The sequence below is a fragment of the Emydura macquarii genome, unplaced genomic scaffold, assembly GCF_026122565.2.
Source record: "Emydura macquarii macquarii isolate MOO-44397 ecotype Brisbane River unplaced genomic scaffold, CSIRO-AGI_Emac_v2 contig_246, whole genome shotgun sequence".
NCBI classification, from domain to species: Eukaryota; Metazoa; Chordata; order Testudines; family Chelidae; genus Emydura; species Emydura macquarii.
This window is the reverse complement of record NW_027130383.1, coordinates 27,508-50,129: the sequence shown is the minus strand read 5'-3', so window position 1 is coordinate 50,129 and position 22,622 is coordinate 27,508. Positions and strand designations below refer to the sequence as shown.

General features: G+C 52.2%; 2 protein-coding genes across 2 annotated transcripts in view; one reads left to right on the top strand and one right to left on the bottom strand.

Annotated features, from left to right (window-relative positions):
• LOC137153500 (C-type lectin domain family 2 member B-like) overlaps positions 1 to 13,550 on the bottom strand; it is a 22,188-nt gene extending 8,638 nt beyond the window's left edge. Inside the window, exons 1-2 of the mRNA XM_067548944.1 lie at positions 13,458 to 13,550; positions 2,171 to 2,271 (exon numbers count right to left, since the gene is read on the bottom strand). The gene's annotated coding sequence lies outside the window, so the exon portion shown is untranslated. The remainder of the gene's footprint in view (positions 1 to 2,170; positions 2,272 to 13,457) is intronic.
• On the top strand, positions 8,858 to 22,622 carry LOC137153496 (C-type lectin domain family 2 member D-like). Its single transcript, XM_067548921.1, has 6 exons — positions 8,858 to 8,985; positions 15,228 to 15,453; positions 16,118 to 16,210; positions 18,508 to 18,695; positions 19,460 to 19,563; positions 22,366 to 22,622. The coding sequence occupies exons 2-6, from the start codon at positions 15,375 to 15,377 to the stop codon at positions 22,514 to 22,516; spliced, it is 615 nt and encodes a 204-aa protein (XP_067405022.1). The 5' UTR covers positions 8,858 to 8,985; positions 15,228 to 15,374; the 3' UTR covers positions 22,517 to 22,622.

Here is a 22,622-nt window from a genome sequence, read left to right as displayed (position 1 = left end):
CAAAAACCCTGCTCATAGCCCGTGGGGAAGGTCTTTATATTAACAAACAATTTAGTGGGTTTCAGGACACATGCCACTGATCAAGGAGAGCTCATTGCTGATAAAGGGGCCCTTCCTGTAACGGGGTGCACAGGGTTCCCAGCCCCCAAGAGTTTAGTAAGTGCAATGGGCCAGTGCTGCTGAGTTTTTCAGCTCCCGTCCCTAGAACAGCACATTTTCTGGCTCAAACCGCTGGTCTCTGGGCCACCAAATTCCCAACCCTCATTTACTCCATCAACAAGGCTACTTTCAAGTCATTAACGAATGTGATCTCCTCCCGCACTCCGCCTCTAACTCAGGGAGCACGCGGCATTTCCTTTCCACCCCATGGCTTTAGTGGTGTGGGCTGCTGGGCAGTGTAAGCGAGACGTTGCTCAGACACCCGGGATGCAGATTGCTCCTGTCTGTTTCCCTCATTCTAGACCTCCGTGCTACAAGTTCTATCAGTCTAAATAAGATAACCGTCGCTTCGGTTAAATAGATCACCCTTGCCTTGGAGAACCTCCCATGCGTTATCAGAGTAAACATTCCTGTCGTGCACCCTGGGGGTCCCTATAAAACTCTTCTGGAGCCTGATTCCGGGACTAAAACCTCATTATCTTCTAATCAATTCAATTGGCGAGCCTATAACCCTATTCAAATTCCTAAACACCCTGAAATCAGGCAATAAACTGGCAAGCCAGCCAGAAGGCTCGAGGAGTGTGTGACAGGAAATCTAGGTCTCTTGGCAGACTTATCTGAAGTAAATTGAGCAAAAGAGAGAGCAAGAAGGCTGTCTGTGTCTGAAACTTGAAACACCGGAAACTTGATTTCCTTTGACTGTTTCTTGGCAGTGGTCCCAGAAGTTTTTCTGTTCTTCACTGCACGATAGCATCTGTTTATGAGTAACAAGTTCCAGAGGCGTAGCCATGTTAGTCTGTGCACAGCAAGAACAAGGAGAGTCCTGTAGCACTTTAAAGACTACCACATTTCTGCAGGCATAAGCTTTCTGGGCTGCCACCCACTTCGTCAGATGTTTATGAGTAGCAATTAATCTTGCAAGAAAAAGCTGTACTGTTTAAAGTGATACACGCATTTGGAGTATTGATATTGAGGTACCAGAAGTATAAGTATTTGCAGTAGCACCGGGGCCCAGTGACCCACACTTTGAGGTGGCAGGGGAGTTGATTTTTGTTTTGTTGAAGCTGCCAGAAAGGCCACAGTATCTTCAGTCCCTACAACTCTCCTGGGCTGTGCCTGGATCTGTCTATCACCAGCTTATCCTGGCTGTTTGGTAGGTCCCGATGTTGGCCCAAACCTTGTTTTTGAAAAATACATGAAAGAACAAAACCACAAACACTCCCCACCTTTCTACCAAGAGGCACTTCAGCCTGATATACTGAACCTTTAACCAAAAGCTAAAACCTCAACTGACTCTTACTGTTCTACCCTTTGAAATGTTCACTTCAGCCTTTTTCTGTCTTTATTTTCTATAATTCTATTTGTTTTAAGATTGTTTGTAAAACCTCTCCACTGACCATTTTATCTGTTAATTTTACCTATTTTCAATATATTTGTAAAAACCCTATTTTAAGTATAAAAAGCCACAAGTTTCAAAAGTCAAGTTTCAAACAACCAATTAGTCATTGTTAACAAAGGACAGGAGTTGGAGAAAATGTTGGCGCAAAGTCTGTATCAGGTGCAGGAAGCAGATGAAAAAATTAATTGTGGCAGGAACAGGCAGCTGCCAGCGTTAAATCGCTGGATGACTGTAGATGAAAGCATGGTCGGTGGTTGAACGGAATCAGTAAGCTGGAAGGTCTACTATAAATCGCAGCATGGTCTGTCGTTAGACAGTGAGTTGGAAAGGCTTTGTAAAGTATTAGAGAGAGAGAGAAATAAATCAGCGCACAGCATCGCCAGAGTTTAGCCGGGCTGCAGAGACTCTAGCTGCGAGCTCCTTGAAAAAAAGCAGAAGCAAAAAGGGGCAAACGGTAACACAGACTGTAAAAAAGATAGGGGATGAGTTAAAGAACAATGGAGCATCAGTTCCTATCCCCCATTGGCATGGTAAAACCGACGGAGGTAGATCAACTTGCAGAACCAATTACTAAAAGTAGGGCAAAAAAGTTAGTTCGATCCGACACGGTACCTTTAGAAGCGAAGTCGGAGGTTAAGTCTCAGGAACCGCAAAAAGAGCCAGAAGTTAGTGGTAAAGCAGTTGCAAGTAGTCTGCCAGCGAAAAAGGGAGCCCTAGAGTGGCACAGAAGCAGGAGGAGTCAGACCTCATCTTAAAGAGAGTGACTGGTGATGTTCAGGATGAAACAAGCGAAGCAACAAGGAAGAAAATCTCTCTTCTGTTACCATCTGCCCTCATTAAAAACAAGGAAGTGTCTTTAAAGTCTGTGATTGTGCAGGGACTGGAAGATGCAGTTTCACAAGCAGCTAGTGCCTGTGATATAGTAATCCCTAGACTACAACAGGAAGTAATACAAGAGCCCAGGGATGCTATCACTGCGCCCCCACCTAATGTTACATTGGCACCATGTAGCTCAAAAGATCTAACCCCTTCAGGTGGTCACTTGGTGTCATTTGAACAATCATATGAGCACGACCTAAATCCCTTACATTTCAGGGACCAAGATCACCCCCTTGGTATCTCCCGCTGTACCTGTAAAGCACCCAACTACACCTCTTCAGGAACTAGGGCATGCCCTGCGCCATCATGGGGAAGACTTAAGTGGGGAACATAGAAATGTAATGGAAAGCTACCCTGACCCAAACCTAGAATTGTGTTCAAAGGAAAGTTCTGATGATGGATGTACTAAGCAGGATAGGAGAAGAGCCCCATCTCCTGATTTGGGGAGTCAAACCCCGGAAATCCTCAGATTCAAATTATCCCGTGGCAGTAGTTACAAATGTTAAAACCCTTAATAAGCAAGTAGGAATAATAAACAATTCTTCTGTTGCAGTACATGCACAACGTGTACAGGCAGCGGCAGAAGTGTTTGGCTTCCCAGGAAAAAACTGGGTTAAAATCCTACAGCTCACGGTAAATCGAGCGTTATAAAGTACCTTACCCTCGGAATATAGGGTGGGCAAGAAATCTGTTAAGGAAACAGTAGCTCTGTTGGAACAAAATCAGCACCCAGGGCACGCTGGAGAGGCTAGCCTGTCAAATTTAAAGCAGAAACGTAATAAGTCTCCACATCCATTTCATCTGCGGTTAAGGGCACTTGGCAATCACATAAAAAAGAACATAAATGGGCCACAATATGTGTTTGTTAATCAATAATTCTCTGCCTAAGGGGCTAGGACTTGACTTGGGGCCCGATGGCGTCATGCGGAGTATTCTGCAGACAAGTGGTTCACGGACTCTCTGTCCATCTCTGTGGGGGCAGCCAACCCTTAGGAGGGGACGCTGTCCATGGGAGAGAAGAAAATGAGTCCATGGAGGCCCTGGGCTGGTCCAAGGGTACCAGGCCTTGGCCTTCCAACATCAGCTCAGTCAGGCGTGCTAAGATTGTAAAAAGTAACATGCCTAACTTTAAAAAAACTGCAAAAATCTAGCTGTTATTCTTGGATCGGGAGAGGAATAAGAAGCATTCCTATATTTTCAACTCCCAATAGTTTTCTTAACTATGAAGGAACTAGTCGTTGAACTGAACTATCTGAATAAATTGAAATGAAGAAAACATTCTCTCTGCACCAGAGGCTACTGCTGTCAAAAGTGAGCAAACTCTGGTTCCTGATGCTTCGCCAGCGCTTTCCAGCAGTTTGGTGGTGCCTTTATTTACAACTTTGCAGAAAACAAGTTCAGCTTAATTCTGTTTCGTTAATTAATATAGTACATGTAGGTTCTAACTCAGGGTGTCATAATTTCAAATTGAATTGTGTGTGGGTTTTGCTTTTAAAAGCAAACTTGTGTTTAATTTAACATTTCATTGTGGTTTTAAAAAGTGGTTTCTAGCCGTCCTGTTGTAGAGACATTCAATGTTTTCACTTGTCTCGTCCTTGTAACGTCACTAAAGGGCAGAATCAAAGTTTCGGATGAAGAATCTGTCTTTTATGAAAAATAATGAGGGGGATAATGATCATTAATCCTAAAAACACATGTATACTCAAAGGTACACAAGATCGCAGTGATCAAATTACAGGGGAAGGCCAAAAAATGGGACAATGCAGAGAATTCGGACACCCAAACCTTAAGATGTTTGGATTGCTTTTAAGTGTAACCATAATGGTCAAATTCATTCCCTCCCCACCCCCTTTGTTAACATTTTTCCATTGGGGGGGGGGAAAGGGAGTTTCTCTTCCAGTGTTGGGTCCTAGTTCAGCAGTTACCACCTGCTGCTGTGTGCGCCGCTGCCAGAGCTGTTGTGGTCAACATCACCACTCAAGGAGACAGGCGCGTGTGTGTGTGTCTAGTGTGTGTGTGTGTGTAGTGTGACACTATTCCTCGGCAACGCTTTGCGCTGCTGTGAAGCGGACCCACTGAAGGCCGGGCTGCGGGGCTGCTGCTACCGGCAGCTCTGGGTTTCATCGTGGGATGAACTATTTGTGCACACAGGGCAGGTCACAGGTGGCTCATCCCCACGGGTCACTGCTGCCCGCTCTACCCCTCCCTGGGCTGGGGTTTTGCCTCTGCCACGGGCTGGCAGCGCCTCACCCCTGCACTAACCCTGGCTCATTTACCTCCCCCTTTGCCCCTGATTTTGCTCCTCAGCCCCTCTTCTACTCCCATCTCCATCGGCTTCACCGCCCAGGCCAGTAAAAATTCTGTCCCCTGATCAGATCCTGCCCATCCCCGCCTCCAATGTGCCCCCTTTGCCCCTTTTTACCCCTCTAAACAGTGGGCAACGGAGTCTGACTCCCCGTAAGGGCAGGGTGAGGGCAGCGGCTGCAGCAGATGTTACTGAGCATGCTCAGTACAGACTGAATCACGAAATCTGTCTGTTCTCCGCTTTCAGCACAACAGGGCCAGTCCCAGTGGGTGGTTTCCGTAGCAGAGAAGGTCTCCGCAGCCCTTTGAGGTGGAGGAGGCCGAAGGGGTTTAAGGTGGTTTAATCATCATGGCACCACCTCTGGTAGACGGTTGAGCAGCTGGGCCAGGAACAAGAAACCACTAATCAACACACAGACACCGCACCAACTGTCCTGCTTGGTCCACCTCGGCTTTCAGATCAGCTGGAGAGTCCGGAGCAGGGAACAGGCACCAGGACCTTGCCCCTCGCTCGGCTTTGCTGTGCTGCCCCTGGATGGGACACAATTACATGGGAGAGGAGCCAATCTCAGCCCAGCGCCTGCAGCATCTTCAGCCTGAGTGTCGCTGAGAGAGACAATAGTGTCAGCAGCTGGGTCGACTGAGAGCCAGGTGTCACTGCAGAAGCCTGTTAATAGCGATGGAGACCTGGAGACTGGAGGGCAGCCAGGTAATGGGGCATCGCTGGCTGGGAACAGGCGGGATAGAGACACTGGCACTGCCCCAGATGGGGCCATGCTCTCAGTGGCAGCAGCAAGTGCCCGACCCCCGTCCGTGGACAGCGGGGACTGGATCAGTGCCAGGGGCTCTCACGGCACCGGTCCCTGGCTCACAGCTGCTATCTGGTGCACACAGCCGTGGCCTTGCATGGGTGGTGGAGGGAACAGCTTAGACCCAGCAGCACCCAGCAGCTGCCCCAGCCCAGAGGAAATGGGGGTGCTGGGAGCTGTTTGGAGTGGGAGGGTTAATACTGAATGACCCAGAGCTGTGCCAGAGGGAGGAGAAAATCCCCAGCCACTCCCTGGAAACAGCCCGTCAGCCAGCGTAGGACTGGGATTCCCTGCCCAGAGCCTGGGGGAGCAGCAGGGTCCGGGCTGTGACCCCGCCTCTCCCTCTGCTGTTTGTAGGCTTTCATGGCCCGTCACAAAGGGAAATACGACCACTGGATCGGCCTGCGGAGGGACCCGGGGCAGCCCTGGAAATGGGCCAATGGCACCGAATTCAACAACCTATGAGTCTTTTTCTCCCTCTCTATGAATTCCCCGGCTGTGGGTCCCCGCTGTCTGCGATACTGAGTTCAGCCCGGCCCACCAATCCATGTTATGGAAACAGCCAAAGAGCGATTGGGTCCTTATGATGCTGGTGGGGTGCCCCTCCCACCCACAGCCATCTGCTCAGGTGGGTGGGGCCTGCGTTCTCCCTTTCTGGGACAGATCCCAGCCCACCTACAGTCAGAGGCTGGTGATCTGGGGGAGGCGAGATCCCGGCCTGCCCAAGGAGTGGTGCTGGGCCTCCTCCCAGTGCAGCCATGTGGCTGTTGTGTAGGCAGGATGGTACCATGGGGGAGGATTTGCCTGTGGCCTGGATCCCGCCCTGTTCCCAGCTCTGATGCGCTGGCCTCCAGCTCTCAGGGAAGCGCTGCGTGAATGGCTGGGGTCACACAATGATCGCTGGGATTGTGCTGCAGTCTCTGTGCTGCTGGCGTTTCGCTCCAGCCACCCTCCTCCCCTCAGTCTGCCCTGACAGCTGATGAGAACTGCCCAGGGTGTCCTGCACCCAGCTCTTCTGTGCAGCATTTCTGCTGCTTCTTGCCTCACCTGGAACCTCCCCTTGGGTGGTTTGGGTGGGTTGGGCCTGCAGGGCCCCTCTAAACCCAGCTGGGTGGGGGGGGCAGGAACTGGGGTTAAAATCTCCACCCAGCATAAAGATTCCATGGAGGCCAGTTGATCTTAGACCCTCTCTTGGCCCTGCTGCCCCACTGCCCCCTTTCTACCTGCCCCCTTCTGCCGGGGGGCTGGGCTGGGGCCTGTTGCTGCTGCAGGAAGGGGAATCCTGAGGGGCTGTGAATGCAGCAGCTCCCTGCGCTGTGGGAATGTCTCCTCCTGTCTGTGACTTACGGGAAACACCCAACTCCCACCTGCCACCAGCTCTGTGGCTTCTGTCTTGCAGGTTCCTGATAGGAGAAGGCGGTGACTGCGCGTATCTGAACGATCAGAATGGGGTCAGCACCTCACTGTGCACCAGTGAGAAATACTGGATCTGCACCAAACCCGATGTGTTCACAAAAGCAAAGGAGCCGGCTGCGGATGGCAGCTCATAACAAGAGTATTCTAAGACTAGTCCTGGAAACACCTGCCAGTGATCTCTCGTCAACCTCCCGTCTGATCCATTGCAGAAGAGCAGGGAATGGGCTGAGCATCCCTGGGCAGAACACGGTCGCTTTGGGTGAAAACTAGAAAAGCCGTTTGCACATTTTGCACGTCCACCTCTGCTACCTCTTTTGTCTGCCAGTAAAACTGCTCAAATCAGCCTTTCTAGCCCAGCCTCAGCTGCACCAGGGACTCTGCCTGAGAAAAGAGCCACGACGCCAGCCTCAGCTTTCACTGTCCTAGCAGCACCCCAGGAAAGCTTTTTACTGCAGAAAACTGTCGGTGAATCCAGCGTCGTTTGTTGTAGTGCTAGAAAGTGCCGGATCTTTGTTTATTGCCTCTGCTCCTACTCACTGAAAATCCTGTCTTACATGCGAGAAGGCTGTTTGGGGTGGGCCCAGGTGCGAGCAACTTCAGCAAGGCAGTGTAAGGCACCCAATGATCAGGCTGGCTCACCCGTGTGCTAAAGTAGCTGTTAGAATGATAGGAAAGTGCTTAGCCTGTATTGAATGCGTGTGAGCTGCGGCAGGATTAATCTCGGTTCTGACACCGTATCCCACGTTGTAAGGTGATGTTGGAGTGTTTGTGTTGGTGCCTGTGACTGTAACACCAGAGCAGAGCGGCATTAACGCGTGTGAAGTGCTGATCTCCAACAGCTCAGAGCACAAGGCAGGAGGTGGGATACAAACCCTAACAAGAAGAAGGAACCGTATCTATCTCTGCGCTGCTTGGACGTGCGGGGGAGGTTGGGAGGGAGAAGCAAGTTGTCTCTAGCTGTAAGCAAGATCCCAGCTGCTTAGCTTGAGTTAGGCCTAAAGCACACATGGAGCTTGTTATAGAAACTTCCATTACCTTAGAAACATACGATTGTAACTCGTGTGTAGATCTGTTTACCTGCTTGAACAACAATCAATTTGTCAATAACAAATCTTTTAAATAAACCTACATATTGTTCATTATAAGACTGGCTACAAGCGTTGTCTGTCTTTGGTGTGAGATCTAAGGTGCTGTTGACCAGGGGTAAGTGGTTGGATCTTTGGGACTGGGGGTAACCTGAACGTTGCTGTGATTCTAGGTGTAAGGGACCTGCTATCACAAAAGCGGCTCACCCGGGTGGTGAGGCAGATCTGAGCACCACAGGGACTGTGTCCCCCGGGTTAGGGTGTGACAGGATCTAAGGAGTTCACACTTGGTCACTGATGGTGAAATCTCAGTCTAGATCACAAACACTTTGGGGTTTGTGCTTTGGTTCCCAGCACTCTGCCCTGGGCTGGCCCTCGCTCTCAGGACACTGCAGACAGCGCGATAGCAGCGCCCTGGCTCCAGTTCCCGCCTTGCTGAGCTGGGACAGAGGGCGTTTGGGGACCGAGGTGTGTGTGACCCAGAGAGCCCTTGGTGCCAAATGGCAGGGGGCACAGGGGGTTTTACAGGGATCCCCCGAGGCTGATCTCCACATGGTAGTTCATCAAAGGGTGCACGTGAGATCTGTACCCTGAGCCAGTAGCCCCCGGTACGGAGAACAGGTCAGGAGTTGTGTGTCGATACTGACAGTTGTGCACAGCGGGGGCAGCACATTCACCGCGGCCCGATGGTCAGCCGGGAAGTCTGAGGAAGTCGGCTGCATAAGTTCCCGCCCTCAATAGCGCGCGCGGAACCAATGGACGTGAGTGATGCACACACGTGCGGTAACTGCAGCCAGGAAACGAAAGCGGAACGTGAGTGTGAGATCCAGCAGCCGGACACGGGAGGGCAGGTCACGGGGTGGGTGTAACGGCCCCGCCCGACCGCAGAAAAGGAGGAGAAGTGGAAAAAAGCGAACGTCCAGCAGTAAGGCGGGTGAGTCACTGTCTATTTTTGGCACTGCCCGGGACCAGCCCCGCAGACACGCGGGGGACGGGGGGGGGGGGGGGCAGATCTAGCCCTGCAGACAGCGGGCGGCTCGCACACGCTCTGCTCTGCGGCGCTGTGTCTCTTCCTGTTCTTTGCTGCGCGGGCTCTGGTGGCGTTGCACGGGCCCGGCCGCCATCTTGTCCTTGCTGCGAAGAGGTCCCGAGTCTGAGACGCGGGAACCAGCCGAGATCGGCGCGCGGGGGCAGAGACCTCACCTCACCTCAGCGCTGAGCGCGTGACAGCGGTGCGCGTCGGTCACCCCGGGAGTGTGTTACGGCAGGTTCCCTGCACCGAATGACCCTCAAACCATGTGACAGCTGGCATCAGGGTTTGAGACTTCCTCAGCAGTGTCTAGGGGATTTAGAAACCTAACCATCTGCACTGTGCTAGTGCCCAGCTGACCCATCTGAGGTCAGGGCCCTGCTGTGCACTCCTCTTCCTTTACTTTGAATGGACGATGTGTCCAAATCTCACTGCAACAGCTGTGCCTCCCCCCTCCCCCCCCCCCACATGCTGAAACATGGTTGGAGCGGGAGAGGAGGCTCCCCAGACCTGCATCTCCTTCTCCATCATGTTTCTTATTAGTGGCAAAAACATCCCCACTCAACCCCCTTTTTTATGGCATTTCCCTTCCTGGAGCAGGGAATCACTTTGAAATGTGATGTCCCTCGGGATGCTGTGGGGCAGACAAGCAGGCAGGAGCAGCGTGTCTCGTTCCCTCTGCCCTAGGTGCAGGGATAAAGGGCTCACCAGGATCTGCAGAGCAAACACACAACTGGACTTCTAGGACAGGAGTCACTGCTTTGTGTGCGGTGGTGGGGGTGTTCCTGATTCACTTTGGGACTAGAAGAAGGCTGGTTCTCAGGACTCCTGAGTTCTTTTCCCAGGGCAGGGCAGTGAGGTCTAGTGGTCAGAGCACACACTTTAAACCCAGCTCTGGCAGACAGCTGTGTATTGGTAAAGCACAGGACAGAGTCAGGATCCTGGGTTCTAGTCCTAGGACTGCCCCTGACTGATGATGTGAACACGGCAGGGTGTGTGTTGGTTATTGCCTCTGCCTTAATTTCATCCTCTCTGCGATGGATGTTACATGCTCACCCTGCTCTGCAAAGCAGCTTGAGATCTATGGGTGACAGGTTCTGCACTAGTGCACAGAACTGATAACCCGTTAGTGTTTGCACAGGCCTTGGAACAACTCCCTGGAGTCACTGACACAATTGTGTTCTGGAGTCAGGAGCGGGCTGTGCTGTGTAATGCTGCCCCTAGTGCAGACTCTCAAAATTGCAGCAGAATGATGGCAGGAGCAATACAGAGGGCTCGGGTATCACTCACTGCATTACCTGGTACAGCAGAACCGCAGAGTTACCAACACCGGGGGAACGGAGCTGTTTGTAACTGGGAAATGTCTGTAACTCTGAATAAACGTGATGCTTTTTTGGAAAGGTTACCACTGAACATTGACTCACACAGGTTAGACACTTTACTGTGCAGAAGAAACCTGCTGCTTTTAACCATTTTCAGTGATATGAAACAAGCATGGAAACAGTTTCCTAACCTAGTCATGTCTTTGTATTCAACTTTCCCGTTATATTTCAGTAGTTTATATTAACACAGCGCTGTGCGGGGTTTGCTTGTTTTGGGTCTCTGCTGCTGCCTGATTGCCTGCCTCCGGTTCCAGATGAGCTGCAGGGTGACCGGTCAGTCTGTAACTCTGGTATTCGTAACTCTGAGGTTCTACTGTACAGACCATGAAGAAAAGCCTGTCTGGGGAGGAGCTAATGGGGAAGATCCAATATGGCAGGGGACAGTGCTCAGGGGCTGTAGTCCCACTGAGAGGACCTAGGATTGCAGATGTCTTGGAGACCTCACCTCTTCTTCAGGCAAGCCCCTGCTGCCCGTGTAACAGAGGCTCTGTATTGCCATGAGCTCGTCCCAGAGCCGAATTGATGCAGTTAGCAAGAAAAGAGGAACAATGAGAGGAAAGGCCACAGAATGGGGGAGGGAGGCACCAACAGAGACTGAAATCATGTAATTCTGCTTGTTACTGTCTGTTTGGTTACATGAGTGTGTACAAGGGGGGGAGGGGAATCAGATCCTGACCTCTAACAAATCTCCTGCTGTGGCCACCCCCTGCCATCCTCACAAAATCAGTTCTCAGTGCACAGGGCGGGTAGATTTAAATCAAGGCAACTTAAATCACCAAGTGGAAAGCCTTGGTTTAAATGATAGATTTTGATCAGCTTTTCCATTGGCTCTTCAGTTATTTTCTAAAGGAAGGTGCATTCTCATTGGTTGATAGAACCATCACAACATCTGGATGCACAACTAAATAGTCTTTACACTAATCTGGTAGCAAAAAGCTGTACCAGGAGAGAGCATGTAACTGTCAGTTCATTTAAACAATTACATGGCTTAATATTTTGAGATTCTTAATAGTTGTGCATTTTAGTACATTAGAAATGGGGAGTGATGTTCCATTTTTACAATTAAATGACTTATTAAACAGAGGGACTAACTGCAGTCAGTGAATTAAATGGATTATCAGGTTAGCCTGGGAAAACTTTCAAATGCATCAAAGTCTCTCCAGTTATTTTTAAAACTGGTAGATTTCATCCCTTCCCATCCTTGCTCATTTTTAAGTTTTCCTGCTTTTTCAACTCCCAGTTGATTTCTCAACTTTGAATAAATTGTCTGAATGAAGAAAATATTCTTTCTGGGTCTGCAGGAGAGGCTGTGGCTGTCAAAAAGCTCGTTTACCACATTAACAAACTCTGGTTCTAGGTACTTTAGGTTGAGAATATTAGCAAGAAAATGAAGTGGAGTAAGTGCTTGATTCATCCACATCTTCACTGCCTGTAATTTAACTTTGTGGTTGAGCATTTGTCTTCAACGCCTTGAAACTATTTTTGAATTTCAGTACCATTGGCAATACAGTAGTTCTCTTTCTGCAGTTTCCCCCGATTCCTTCTTTCTACAGAAAAACTGCCTTATCTCAAAGTTTTTGATAAAGACTCATGGATTCAGCATACTTATGTAAATGTTTTAAGAGATTATAATTTTAGGCCTTAAATGTTGTATATTAAATTCAGATTTCATTTTAAATGGGTTTGTTTTTAAAAAGAAAATCTTATTAAAAATCCAAGTAATTTAAAAAATTTATTCCTTCCCCACCCAATTTTTATCCACCCTACTTTCTTTTGTGGCCATATCTTTCTTTTTTGGGGAGGAGAGGCAGGGCAGGGCTTCACATGGGAGGATTTCTTTCCTTTCCCAGAAATCGCTTAGTCGCCTGTTGTTCCTCCTTGCTGTTCCGCCTCCCTCAGAATGGCTGTTGCCAAGCTCCCCGGGTTGTCCAGCCTTTCTGAGATGGCCACTGTCACTACGTCATCTCCATCCACCGCCCTGTGCAGTTATCGGTGCCATCACTAGGGTATCACGGTGGCACATCCAGAATTTCCATACACATGAGATGTTTTCCCTTGTCCCCTCACTGCCAGGTAACGTGTAAAGGCACAGTCAGTAGGGGACACCACAGGGAGACAGTTAGTCACTAATCTTGGGTACCAGGTTGACAAGGGCGGTCTGATGTTGGTATCTTTGGATGAAGGTTTAATGCCGTATAACCCTCTTCGTCCTCCCTGGGCCAGGCTTGTCCCCGGTTTGAATTCTTTTCAGCAGATACTCAGGGGAGAGACCAAAAAAACCTACCAAGTGACCATCAGGCTCTGCAGCTCAGGACTAACCTCCAGAAGCCGCACTGCCCCTGCCCATGGGAAACCCCAGGATGTGCGGCCTCTGAACGTTCACGTGGTGTGGGGGAGGTTTTCCTTCCCTCCATTGCTGCCTGCTGGCTGCCCCCATTAGGATTCTCCACTTGGGCTGGCTCCAGGAAGGGTGCGTGTTTGGGTGGGGGGGGGGCTCCCCTATCCCCTCATGGACACTTGTGAGAGGCAGTGACATGGATCCCCTGGACAAGAGCTACTGTGCAGTGTAGTGTTTGTAAGTGTGTCTTGGTGGCGGGAAGGAGCAAACAGACAAAATGATTTCAAATTAGCTTCTACTTTACTAAAGGAGGTAGTGAAAAAGAGAAGAAAGGGAAACATTCGACAATAAAGCCATAGGAGTTTCAGCACTAACCCAAGTACAAGGAGCAAAATAAGGGCACAATCTATGACCAACACGGAAAATAGTATATGACAAGTAGGAGCGGGCGTCTGACACCGAGGGAAAATGCCCACAGTTGTTGTTGTTGTTGACCGCACAATAACAGCACCTAGCAATTAAGAGAGCAATGCGAAGACCCGCCAAGAGGCCGCCCACAGCAATATAGGTTTGGGGGCCCATTAGCCTAAACAAGGCATACCGGGGAGTCTTACGCTTATGTCCCGGTTTACCTAAGCGGGGAGGAAGGCGCTTACCAATACAAGAACGAGAAGACCCCTTCTTCCTTCTACTAAGCGAGTGGCGACCAGGGAACCGTCCTGCCCGAGGCATTCGCTAGTGCTTCCACGCATCCACGGAGAGTCTCAGGCAGGGAGGGGTCACAAGGCCTTATACTTTTTAGCCTGACTTAAGGGTAGGTGACGTTCATCTCAATCCCTGTGGGGATTGGGCCTTATCCTGGTTTTTCATTAGTCTATTGGTTGTTAGTTAGGGGTTTTTTGCAATAAGGTGGCGTTAGTTGTTTATTACTTAACAGTTAGTCGTCTTGCTGACACTGCGTATCTTTATTGCTGAAGCAGGGATTATTCTGCTGACCACAGGGGCAGCAGATTTTTATTTTCAGTTTAGGGAACTTTCCAGACCTGGGACAGTTCCTCTTTCCTTTAGAGACTTTACAGAAGCCAGTCTGTGAGTCTGGTTCCTGGGAGGCTAAACTCTTGCTAACAAAGCTTAGAATTGTCTCTAGGGCCTCGCTCTTGTCAAGCTAAGCTGATTTCACGTAACAACGTCTTGCGCACCCTGACATGCAGCGTTTACCCGATCTCCTGAGGAAGCCCTTCAAGCTGCCAGACTGCTAAGGGGTCTCCTCCCTCCAGGGTAGGCCTAGGGTGACCAGATGTCCCGATTTTATAGGGACAGTCCCGCTGTTGGAGGCTTTTTCTTACACAGCTGCCTATTGCCCCCCCACCCCATCCTGATTTTTCACACTTGCCATCTGGTCACCTCGGTAGTCACAGGCCCTCACTGCCTCCAAGCCTGAGCCCCTGGGCTCCAGCCCTGCTAGCCCACACCGAACACTTGCACTTCTGCCGGCAAAACGGTGTCACCGGGGTGTGAAACACCCCCCCCCCCCCCGAGCGACAGAAGCTTTGCGGCAGAAGTGCTGGCCTAGGCAAGGCCTTAGACTCCTGCCCAGGGACTTGTCCTGCTCCAGCGAGCAGGCACCGCGCAGGAACTGGCAGTGACACAGGCAGCGTTTTCATGGCAGGGCAGGGTTTGTTCGTCACCTGCGCACGGCCCTGGAAGTCTCTCGGTTGGCAGACAGACAGACAGCGAGGTTAAAGCAGCGTCCGGCCTGGGCAAGCCAGAGCAAACCACTAGCAAGCCCCTGCGTAGTCAGTGGGGGCAGAGGGCAGCCAGCGTCCTCCAGGGGCTCACACTTTATCCCTGCTGATCCTGGCTCAGGCCTTCGACCTCAGGCTGGTCTGGGCTCAGCGTCTCTGCCGAGAAGCGGGAGGAAAACCTCCTTAGGGCGGGGTTGGCCAGCGTCAGTGCTGGGCTCAGTGAGGTTTTTCCATTTTCTCTTTGGCCCTTTGTTGCTCTGGGTTGGTTTCAACCAATTCCTTAGTGATCCTGTTTGCTGCAGCCCAGACATTCAGGTAACACCCACGCCTCGTGTGCTGCCCTGCCCCCAAAAGAAAACTTAACCGTTTCCCCTCCACTGGGTAACAATGCAGGGTACAGAGGGAAACTGAGGCAGACATAGGCTTAATAAAACATTACTGAAAATTCTTACTTTGTCACAGGAGGGCCAGTCCTGGTGGGCAGTTTCCATAGCAGAGCAGGTCTCTGAAGCCCTTTGGGGGTAGAGGGGGTGATGGGCTTAAGGGGGTTCATCATAGCAGGGGGTTGGGCTGCTAGGCGGGGAAAGAGAAACCACAAATCCCCCCATCCCCCCCACCCCCACCCACACACACACACACAACCCCAACCAACTGTCCTGCTTGGTCTGTCTCTGCCTTCAGATTGGCTGGAGAGTCCAGAGCTGGCACCAGGACCTCTGCCCCGGCTGGGCTTTGCTGCCCCTGGGTGGGACACAATTACTTGGGAGAGGAGCCGATCCCAGCCCAGCGCCTGCAGCGTCTTCAGCCTGAGTGTCACTGACAGAGACGATGGGGGAAGTCATGCGGCCGACTTACAACCAAGTGCCTGTTAATAGCGATGGAGACCTGCAGACTGGAGGGCAGCCAGGTAATGGGGCGTCGCTGGCTGGGAACAGGCTGCAGAGAGACACTGACACTGCCCCAGATGGGGCCATGCTCTCAGGGGCAGCAGCAAGTGCCCGACCCCCGTCTGTGGGCAGCAGGGACTGGATCAGTGCCAGGGGCTCTCAGGCACCGGTCCCTGGCTCACAGCTGCTGTCTGGTGCACACAGCCGGGCTGGGCAGGTGTCTCTGGGGCTGTGTGTGTCAGACCCCCTGTGACAACACTGGCCCCTCTGCCTGCTTCTGTCTCCTCCCTCCTGCTGTGTGTGGCCAGTGTGAGACTCCAGGGTGCGGTGACAGGCGCACTTGGCAACGCGGGCACAGCCAGCGCTCTGCAGGGGCACAGCGGGAGTGGGGAGGGGGGGCAGCTTGAACTCCTGCCACCGGAACAGACGGGTCCTTATCTCTGTACCCAGAGCTGGCCAGGCCTGGTGCCAGCGTGGCTGGGGGTGCCAGGGGAGGGCACCGGGCTGAGGGGAAAGGGGGACTGTTCCCCAGCCCCAGCCTGCCTGGCCCCCCGGCTCTTCTCCCAGAGCCTCTGACGGAAGCAGCAATGGACAGGATGCTGCATGTTCTCGGGCAGCTCCAGCCCTGGGGCTGTCAGTGAGACGGGTCCTCGCAGCCCTGCCTGACGGGTCTTTCTCTTTCAGCCACTTATGGTAACTGCAGGAAATGTACCATTGCCCTCGGAGTCGCCCTCGCAGTCGTATCCTCAGCTCTGATCGCCGCTACTGTCCTGGCAGGTGAGTTCTCAGCCCTCCCTGCCCCGCTCTCCCTACATCCCTTTCCATCTGGAGCTAACCACAGTTGCCATCTCTCCCCCTAGTTAGTTTGTTTTTGCCCTGGGACAGAGGATTCCTGGGGGATGTTCCTCCAAGACCCTCCTTCTGCCCCTCACAGGCCCTGCACCTGGGCTGTCTCTGTCGGATGCACTGACTGACATTATTTCCCACCAGCAGATCTCTGAGCACTTGGGACACCTTTCCCGTGCGCCATGAAGCAGTCACTTACAGGGTGTCTGATGGGACAAGGCACAGCACAACAATGAGCCCTTTGCCTGCCCTGTGTCGCACTGAGATTAGCAGCCTGGGCTTCCCGCATCTTCAGGGCATGCCGGTGGGTGGGCGGCAGGCGCTGCAGAGTTATTGAAATGAGCCAGAGAATTCAATGGTCGTCACCTCCGTCAATGCAGCGCTGAAACCCCCCGTCACTGATCTTGGCCATGAGGGCCCCTTAGCACCATTCACTGCCCCAGTCTGCACAGACAGCTAGGCGAGGTCACAGGGCGGCTGTTGGTGAATTTGAACCCTGCCGTATCTGCCAGTCATCTGAGGAAGGGGATGCTGGGACATGGGCACAGAGTGGGAGTGATCTCTTGCCCTGGGATCTGCTCACTGGACCCCAGGAGCGTTTAGCAGCTGGCGGAGGGGACTGAATCCAGGCAGCCGGCGTTAGGAATCCTTGGTGCTGATGTCATGACGTCGTGCGGTTGAGCTGGTGCAGATCGCTAAAGCAGACGTGCTGCGCGGTGCAGAAAGGAGCTTCCCTTGGTGCAGTTCACTGAGTGACCGCACTGCTCCAGCGCAGCCACAGCAGGTGTTTGCCCTGATGTAACTGCAGCACCGTGATTACACTGGTGCAGATGGCTCTGGTACAGATGGGCCCTGAACCCAGCTCCCTGCTGTACTGGCAGCTATTGCAATGGGCAGCACTGGCACTGGGTAAGGTGGGACCTACGAGCTTAGGGTTGGTCACACCCCTACGTGTGCAGGGAGCTCCGCAGAACACGTGGCGTCTGAGCTGGAGATGGCTGGGAGAAACCCTGTGTCACCCACGGTTATCACTGACCTCTCTGCTGTCAGTTCCCTGGGGTTGGGGGGTGGGCGGCTATGCACTGCACAGTTAAATCCCCAGGGTAACATGCTCACAGCTGCCATGTTTCCTAACTCTTCTTAGAGCATCTGTTCCTCATTGAGCACCAGCCACACGGGGAGGCTTAAAAACCAGCTACTGAGTTACCGTGGTGCAAAAGAAATGATGTGCTTGAAAATGTCTGCAGGGATTTGAGTCCGACTCCTCCTAACCACAGAAAGGAAACAGTAGCAAATGCCTCTAGGGCTGAGGATGAGCAGGAGCGATTCTTGCAGGGTTTAGAACAGCTTCACAGCTCTTACACACAGTCATCTCATAACTCTGCCTCTAGCTAGTCACCAGCTGACCTGGCCTTTCAAATATCCCTTTGGTGTCAATTATGGGCGACCCCCCCATTGCTGTTCTGTCATGGCACTGAAAGGGTTACGCTGCCCTGAGGGCTCCCAGCAAGGTTCTTTCTTGCTGCTGTATTTGGGGAAAGAGAAGTCTGCAGGTAACAGGTGAGTTACACTGAGAATGGTGTGCGTTAACAGGCCACTTCCTATTGCTGGCGCCTCCTTGTGACCATTTCATGTCCTTGAGTGAAAGTTATCTCCCGTCCCCAGTTATTCACCGTTGTTTGTTGCTGGGTTGAACGTCCAGTTGTTGATCTTGTGCCCTTGGTGAAATGCTCTGAGCTGTGTTAGTCCCTCCCAGGCTGGGGGTGTCCCTGGAACCCGTCCTGCCAGGCACATTTACTGTGTCAAACGTCTCCATCAGCCTGTGTGGGATTGCACTGGCCAGTGCCTGGCTGTGGGTCCCAGTGGGGTTGGCAAGCCTTGGCCCCAGTCAGATATTATCGAATACCCAACAAGAGCTCTCTGGTTTAGGAGGCAGCCTGCCTTTTCTATTGCGTCTTGGAGCCGTGCTTGTGGGGTTTTTTTCTGATTTACAATATTTGTTAGGTACATTTTTTTTTAATTAGCCCTAAGGATCTATCTGAAGCTAAACTTACTGGAGACCAGAAACTCTTCCTCTTCTCTGTTACTGTTCTAGTAAATTGGTGTTTTACAATATTTGATCATTTTTGCCCTATTTCACTGGTCAATTGACCAAATTACTTTTGTAGCAGTCAAATGCCCAGCTCTAGGTGCAATTCTTACCCCACGTGTTACATTCTCATTCTCAGTATTGCTAGCTAAGCTTTCATCAGCTGACCTGGGCCCCCCTGCTGGCCCCGCGTGCCCGGACGGCTGGGTCGGTTACCAGAGGAAATGCCACTATTTCTCAGATGCGGAAGGGAACTGGACCTACTGCCAGAGCAACTGCTCTTCACTGGGCGCCTCCCTGGCTGGGATCGGCAGCTTGCAGGAATTGGTGAGAGACTCGCTAATTGCCGTGTCCTGGCCTGGGCACAGCGCTGACAGCTGCAGTAGAATCGGGGCTCTGCCCTGTGGGGTGGGGAGCAGCTGTGACTCCTCTCGTGCTGGGAGCCCAGAGCGAATGAACTTCCAGCAGCTGAATCCCAGCCCTGGCTGGACCCGGGGCCCTAGTGTCTGGGTGTGATCCCAGGGATCCCCACTCACCCCAAACAGGGAGGCAGCCCTCTCTAGGGCAGCGCTGGCTCCAGCATCTCCCGGCCTGCTGCCTGCGTGGGGTGTTACTGAGCACGGCCAGCGCTGCTGGTCTGGGGGTGGGAAAGGAGCAGCCAGCTGAGGACGAGGGGGCTCCTCTGGCACTGCCCCTGGCCTGAGGATGGGGTTTGGGGGCCTTCCCTTGGTGTTGACCCGTCCCGGTTCAGATTGACTCTCTTCGTCCTGGTACCTCGCTATGGGGAGCAGCGGCTGCTCTGTGAGAGGAGACGTCTGTGCCAAGAGCTTAGACCCAGCAGCTGCCCCCAGCCCAGGTGAACTTGGGGTGCAGGTGACTGGTAGCATGTGGGCGGGGCTGTGTGAAGTGGGGGGGTAATACTTACTGTCTGGATGACCTGGTGCTTTGCAAGAGGGAGGGGAAAATCCCCGCCCCTCCTGTAAATAACCTGAGCGCCCGTCAAGGTGTGACTGGGATTCTCTGCCGCACACAGCCCTGGGGGGTGCACCAGAGCTGGGGCTGATCCAGGCCGTCCCTCTGCTTTCTTTAAGACTTTCCTGCTGCGCTATAAGGGTGTCCATGACCATTGGATCGGCCTCCAGAGGGAGCAGGGACAGCCTTGGAAATGGACCGATGGCACCGCATTCAACGGCCTGTGAGTCTCCCCCTCTGTTAATGCCTGGGTCAGGGGATTGTGGTGTGTGAGCTGTTGAGTTCAGGTGGCTGCACCGTTCAGTGTGAGTGAAGCAGACAGACACAGCCCTGCTCCGGTTGCTTGCTGTGTGCGTTAGAGACGTGGGGAAGTGACGTGTCCCCAGGACCCTCAGCTCCTCCCCACAGCGTGGTGCTGGCCTGGTGCTGGGCCCGCCATGGTCAGAGGTGCCCTGAACTGGGTCCGGGTCCTGCTGGAGGATGGCAGCAGGGTTGAGTTACTTGGCCAGTGAGGCCCCTGAACCCACAACCTGGCAGGACACTGAAGGAGCCTGCTGCTCACAGGGGCTGGGCTCCTGGGCTCCCGTTGGCTGGGGTAGAATAGTGGTGGCTGCCCAGACAACACCCCGCGATGGAGTTCAGTGGCCTTCGAGTGTGATCACAAAACCAGCTCTGCCTGATCCAGGAGCAGGGTTTGAACCCTGGATCTTCAGCGCTAGAAGCCTGAACCTCGGCCGCTGGAGCTAAAGAACCCGCTTCCTTCCCTGAAACCCTTCTGACCGATCAAGCCCTTACACAGGCCAGCCACTGGAGCGCTGGGTGAGTGCTCCCTGATGGACAGTCCCCATTCTGCTGTATTGGACCCAACCTTCGGATCCCACCTGCTTCCAGCCCCACTGGGTCTGAATGGCAACCAGATGGGCCTCTGTGGCACACTCCTGGGGTACAGTCCAGGCACTGTAGGACCCCAAACCAGTGCTTAACTCTCCCAAACCTTCCCAGTAGCTTATGCATGCTGTCCCTAGAACTCCACCCTCCACTCCGGAGTAACTCTTGTAAGGGCATGTAACAGGTAAAAGCAAGGAATGTGTTCCTTTTGCAAAGGAACTTCTTACACACACCCCTTCCCCCCCACATACCCAATGGAAAGCACAAGAGTTCCAGATCAATGGAAGAGAACACCTGAATGTATTTTCCTCTTTCACTGTCATCTTGGTTCTGTTCAGTGTTTCGAAGAGGCAAGGTCCCTCCTGCTCCCCACTCCTCCTGCTCAGTCTGGTTCTGGCGATGGTCTGCCCCTCTTGCTAGAGAACCTGTCCCTTTCGCAAATTCTCTGTCCTGCTGGGAACTTTCCGTTCTCCAGCACTTTTGTGGGCTGCTGGGCATAGAGGGTTCCTAACAGTCAGCGGTTCTGCAAAGCCCCCACTCTCCCACCAGGGGCGTTACATTGCTGCTGGCCCTGCTGCACCTTCCCAGACATAGGACTTTGTGCCAGGACCCTGCTAGCAATGGATAAACTAATTCACTATCAAAGAATCTGTCGCAAAACAAATAGGAACCCAGGAGTGGTTGCAGATACATATTTCCAAAACTGTGACAGGCCACTGTTAGTTAGGTACCCAATATAAATCTAGATACATAACTCTGTATACCCAGACAGGATTGGAATGAGGTCCAGACGCTATCGTCTGTGTCTTGGGCCCTACATCCTGGAGTCATGTAAATGCAACAGAATCACATCTAAAAAGAGAAGTCTCTGTTCTTTGTGGTTGCTGAGAAATGCTGGGAAATGTGATGTGAGTATAACCAATCCAGCAATGCTTGCCTGAGTCAGCAGAGAGCCTGAGCCAATAGCTCAGAAGGGGGAGCTGCCCCATGCATCTCAATGGGATGTTATCTCTGAAACTTGCTGGCCTGGGAGCTCCACCAAGCCCAGCCCAGCCGAGGACTCTCTGTGGGGAGCTTTCTGCTGCCACCTCCTCATGGCTTGACTTAAAGGGTGTCAGCAGGGGATCCCACACAGTCCTCTGCTCAGGTGGGCGGGTGCTCCCCTGACTGGGATGGATCCCAACCCAGCTGGAGACAGACTGCTGGCCTGGGGGAGGGGGAGACCCCACCCTGCCCACTGAGGTTGGTGGTGGCCCCCTCATAGACGGCTGTTCTATATGTGATCCCTGCCACTAGCCAGAGTGGGAATGTGGGGATCCCCATGTGGGTGTTTGCCTTGATCCTGCTTGTCACCCAGGTCTGAAGTGGTGGCTCCAGCTCTAACGGGAAGCACTGCAAGAGCTGATGTCCTCACACAACAGCTGCTGGGTTTGTGGTGCAGCCCCGGTGCTGCTGGCATTTCACTCCTGCCCTCCCCGGTGCAGCCTGTCCTGACAGGCCTCTGCCCTTAAGGTGTAGATGATGATGATGAACTCTGTCCAGAGAGCCCCTGGTCTAGCCCTTTCACTTGCTGGGTTATAGCTATTTGCTGCCATATATTTTCCCCAGCAACTGGTAACGCTCTGAAATATGCATTTTGGGGGCACTGTAACTACTTGGGAGTTCAGCAAATAGTTTTGGCTGGAGGGAAAAATGAATGGGAAAAATAAGTGAAATGGCTTGTTTTGGCCATTTCCAATCTAAACATTTTGACTTTTTGTTTTGAACTGATGTTTTCTTTTTCAAATTTAGCTATTTCTTTAAAAAAACCCAAAAAGGGGAAAAACACCCAGAATAGAAATGAAATACTTGGTTTGGGGTTAAATGAAATGTTTCTTTTGATGCAACACAAGTTTTTTCCTCAGTGTTTCATTTTGTTTTCAGGTGCCTTGTGACCTGAAATGAATGTTTTCATTTCACTGGGGGGAGAAACCAAAAAACATCAGTTTTGGTCTGAACCACATTATTTCCTCCCCTCTGATCCTGAGGGGCTGAGAGTAGCTGCTCCGCACTCAGGCCTGCGTTCTGGGGAATGGCTCCCCTGGTGTGAACTGCCTAGCCTCTGTCTGACTCCAGCTCCCTGGCTTCTGTGTTGCAGGTTCCCAATAAGAGGAGGCGGTGACTGCGCGTATCTGAATGATGTGAATGGAGTTAGCAGCTCACGGTGCTACATAGAAAGACGGTGGATCTGTAGCAAACCTGAAGCGTATGTGACAGGAAAAGGGACTGCACTGGAAGGGAACTTGTGATAAGAGTCTCCTAGATATTGTACTAATACAGCCCACACCTACTTGAATGAGCCACGTCCCCATTGATCAGCCAGGCCTACCTCAAGGAAGAGCTAAAACTCAGGCT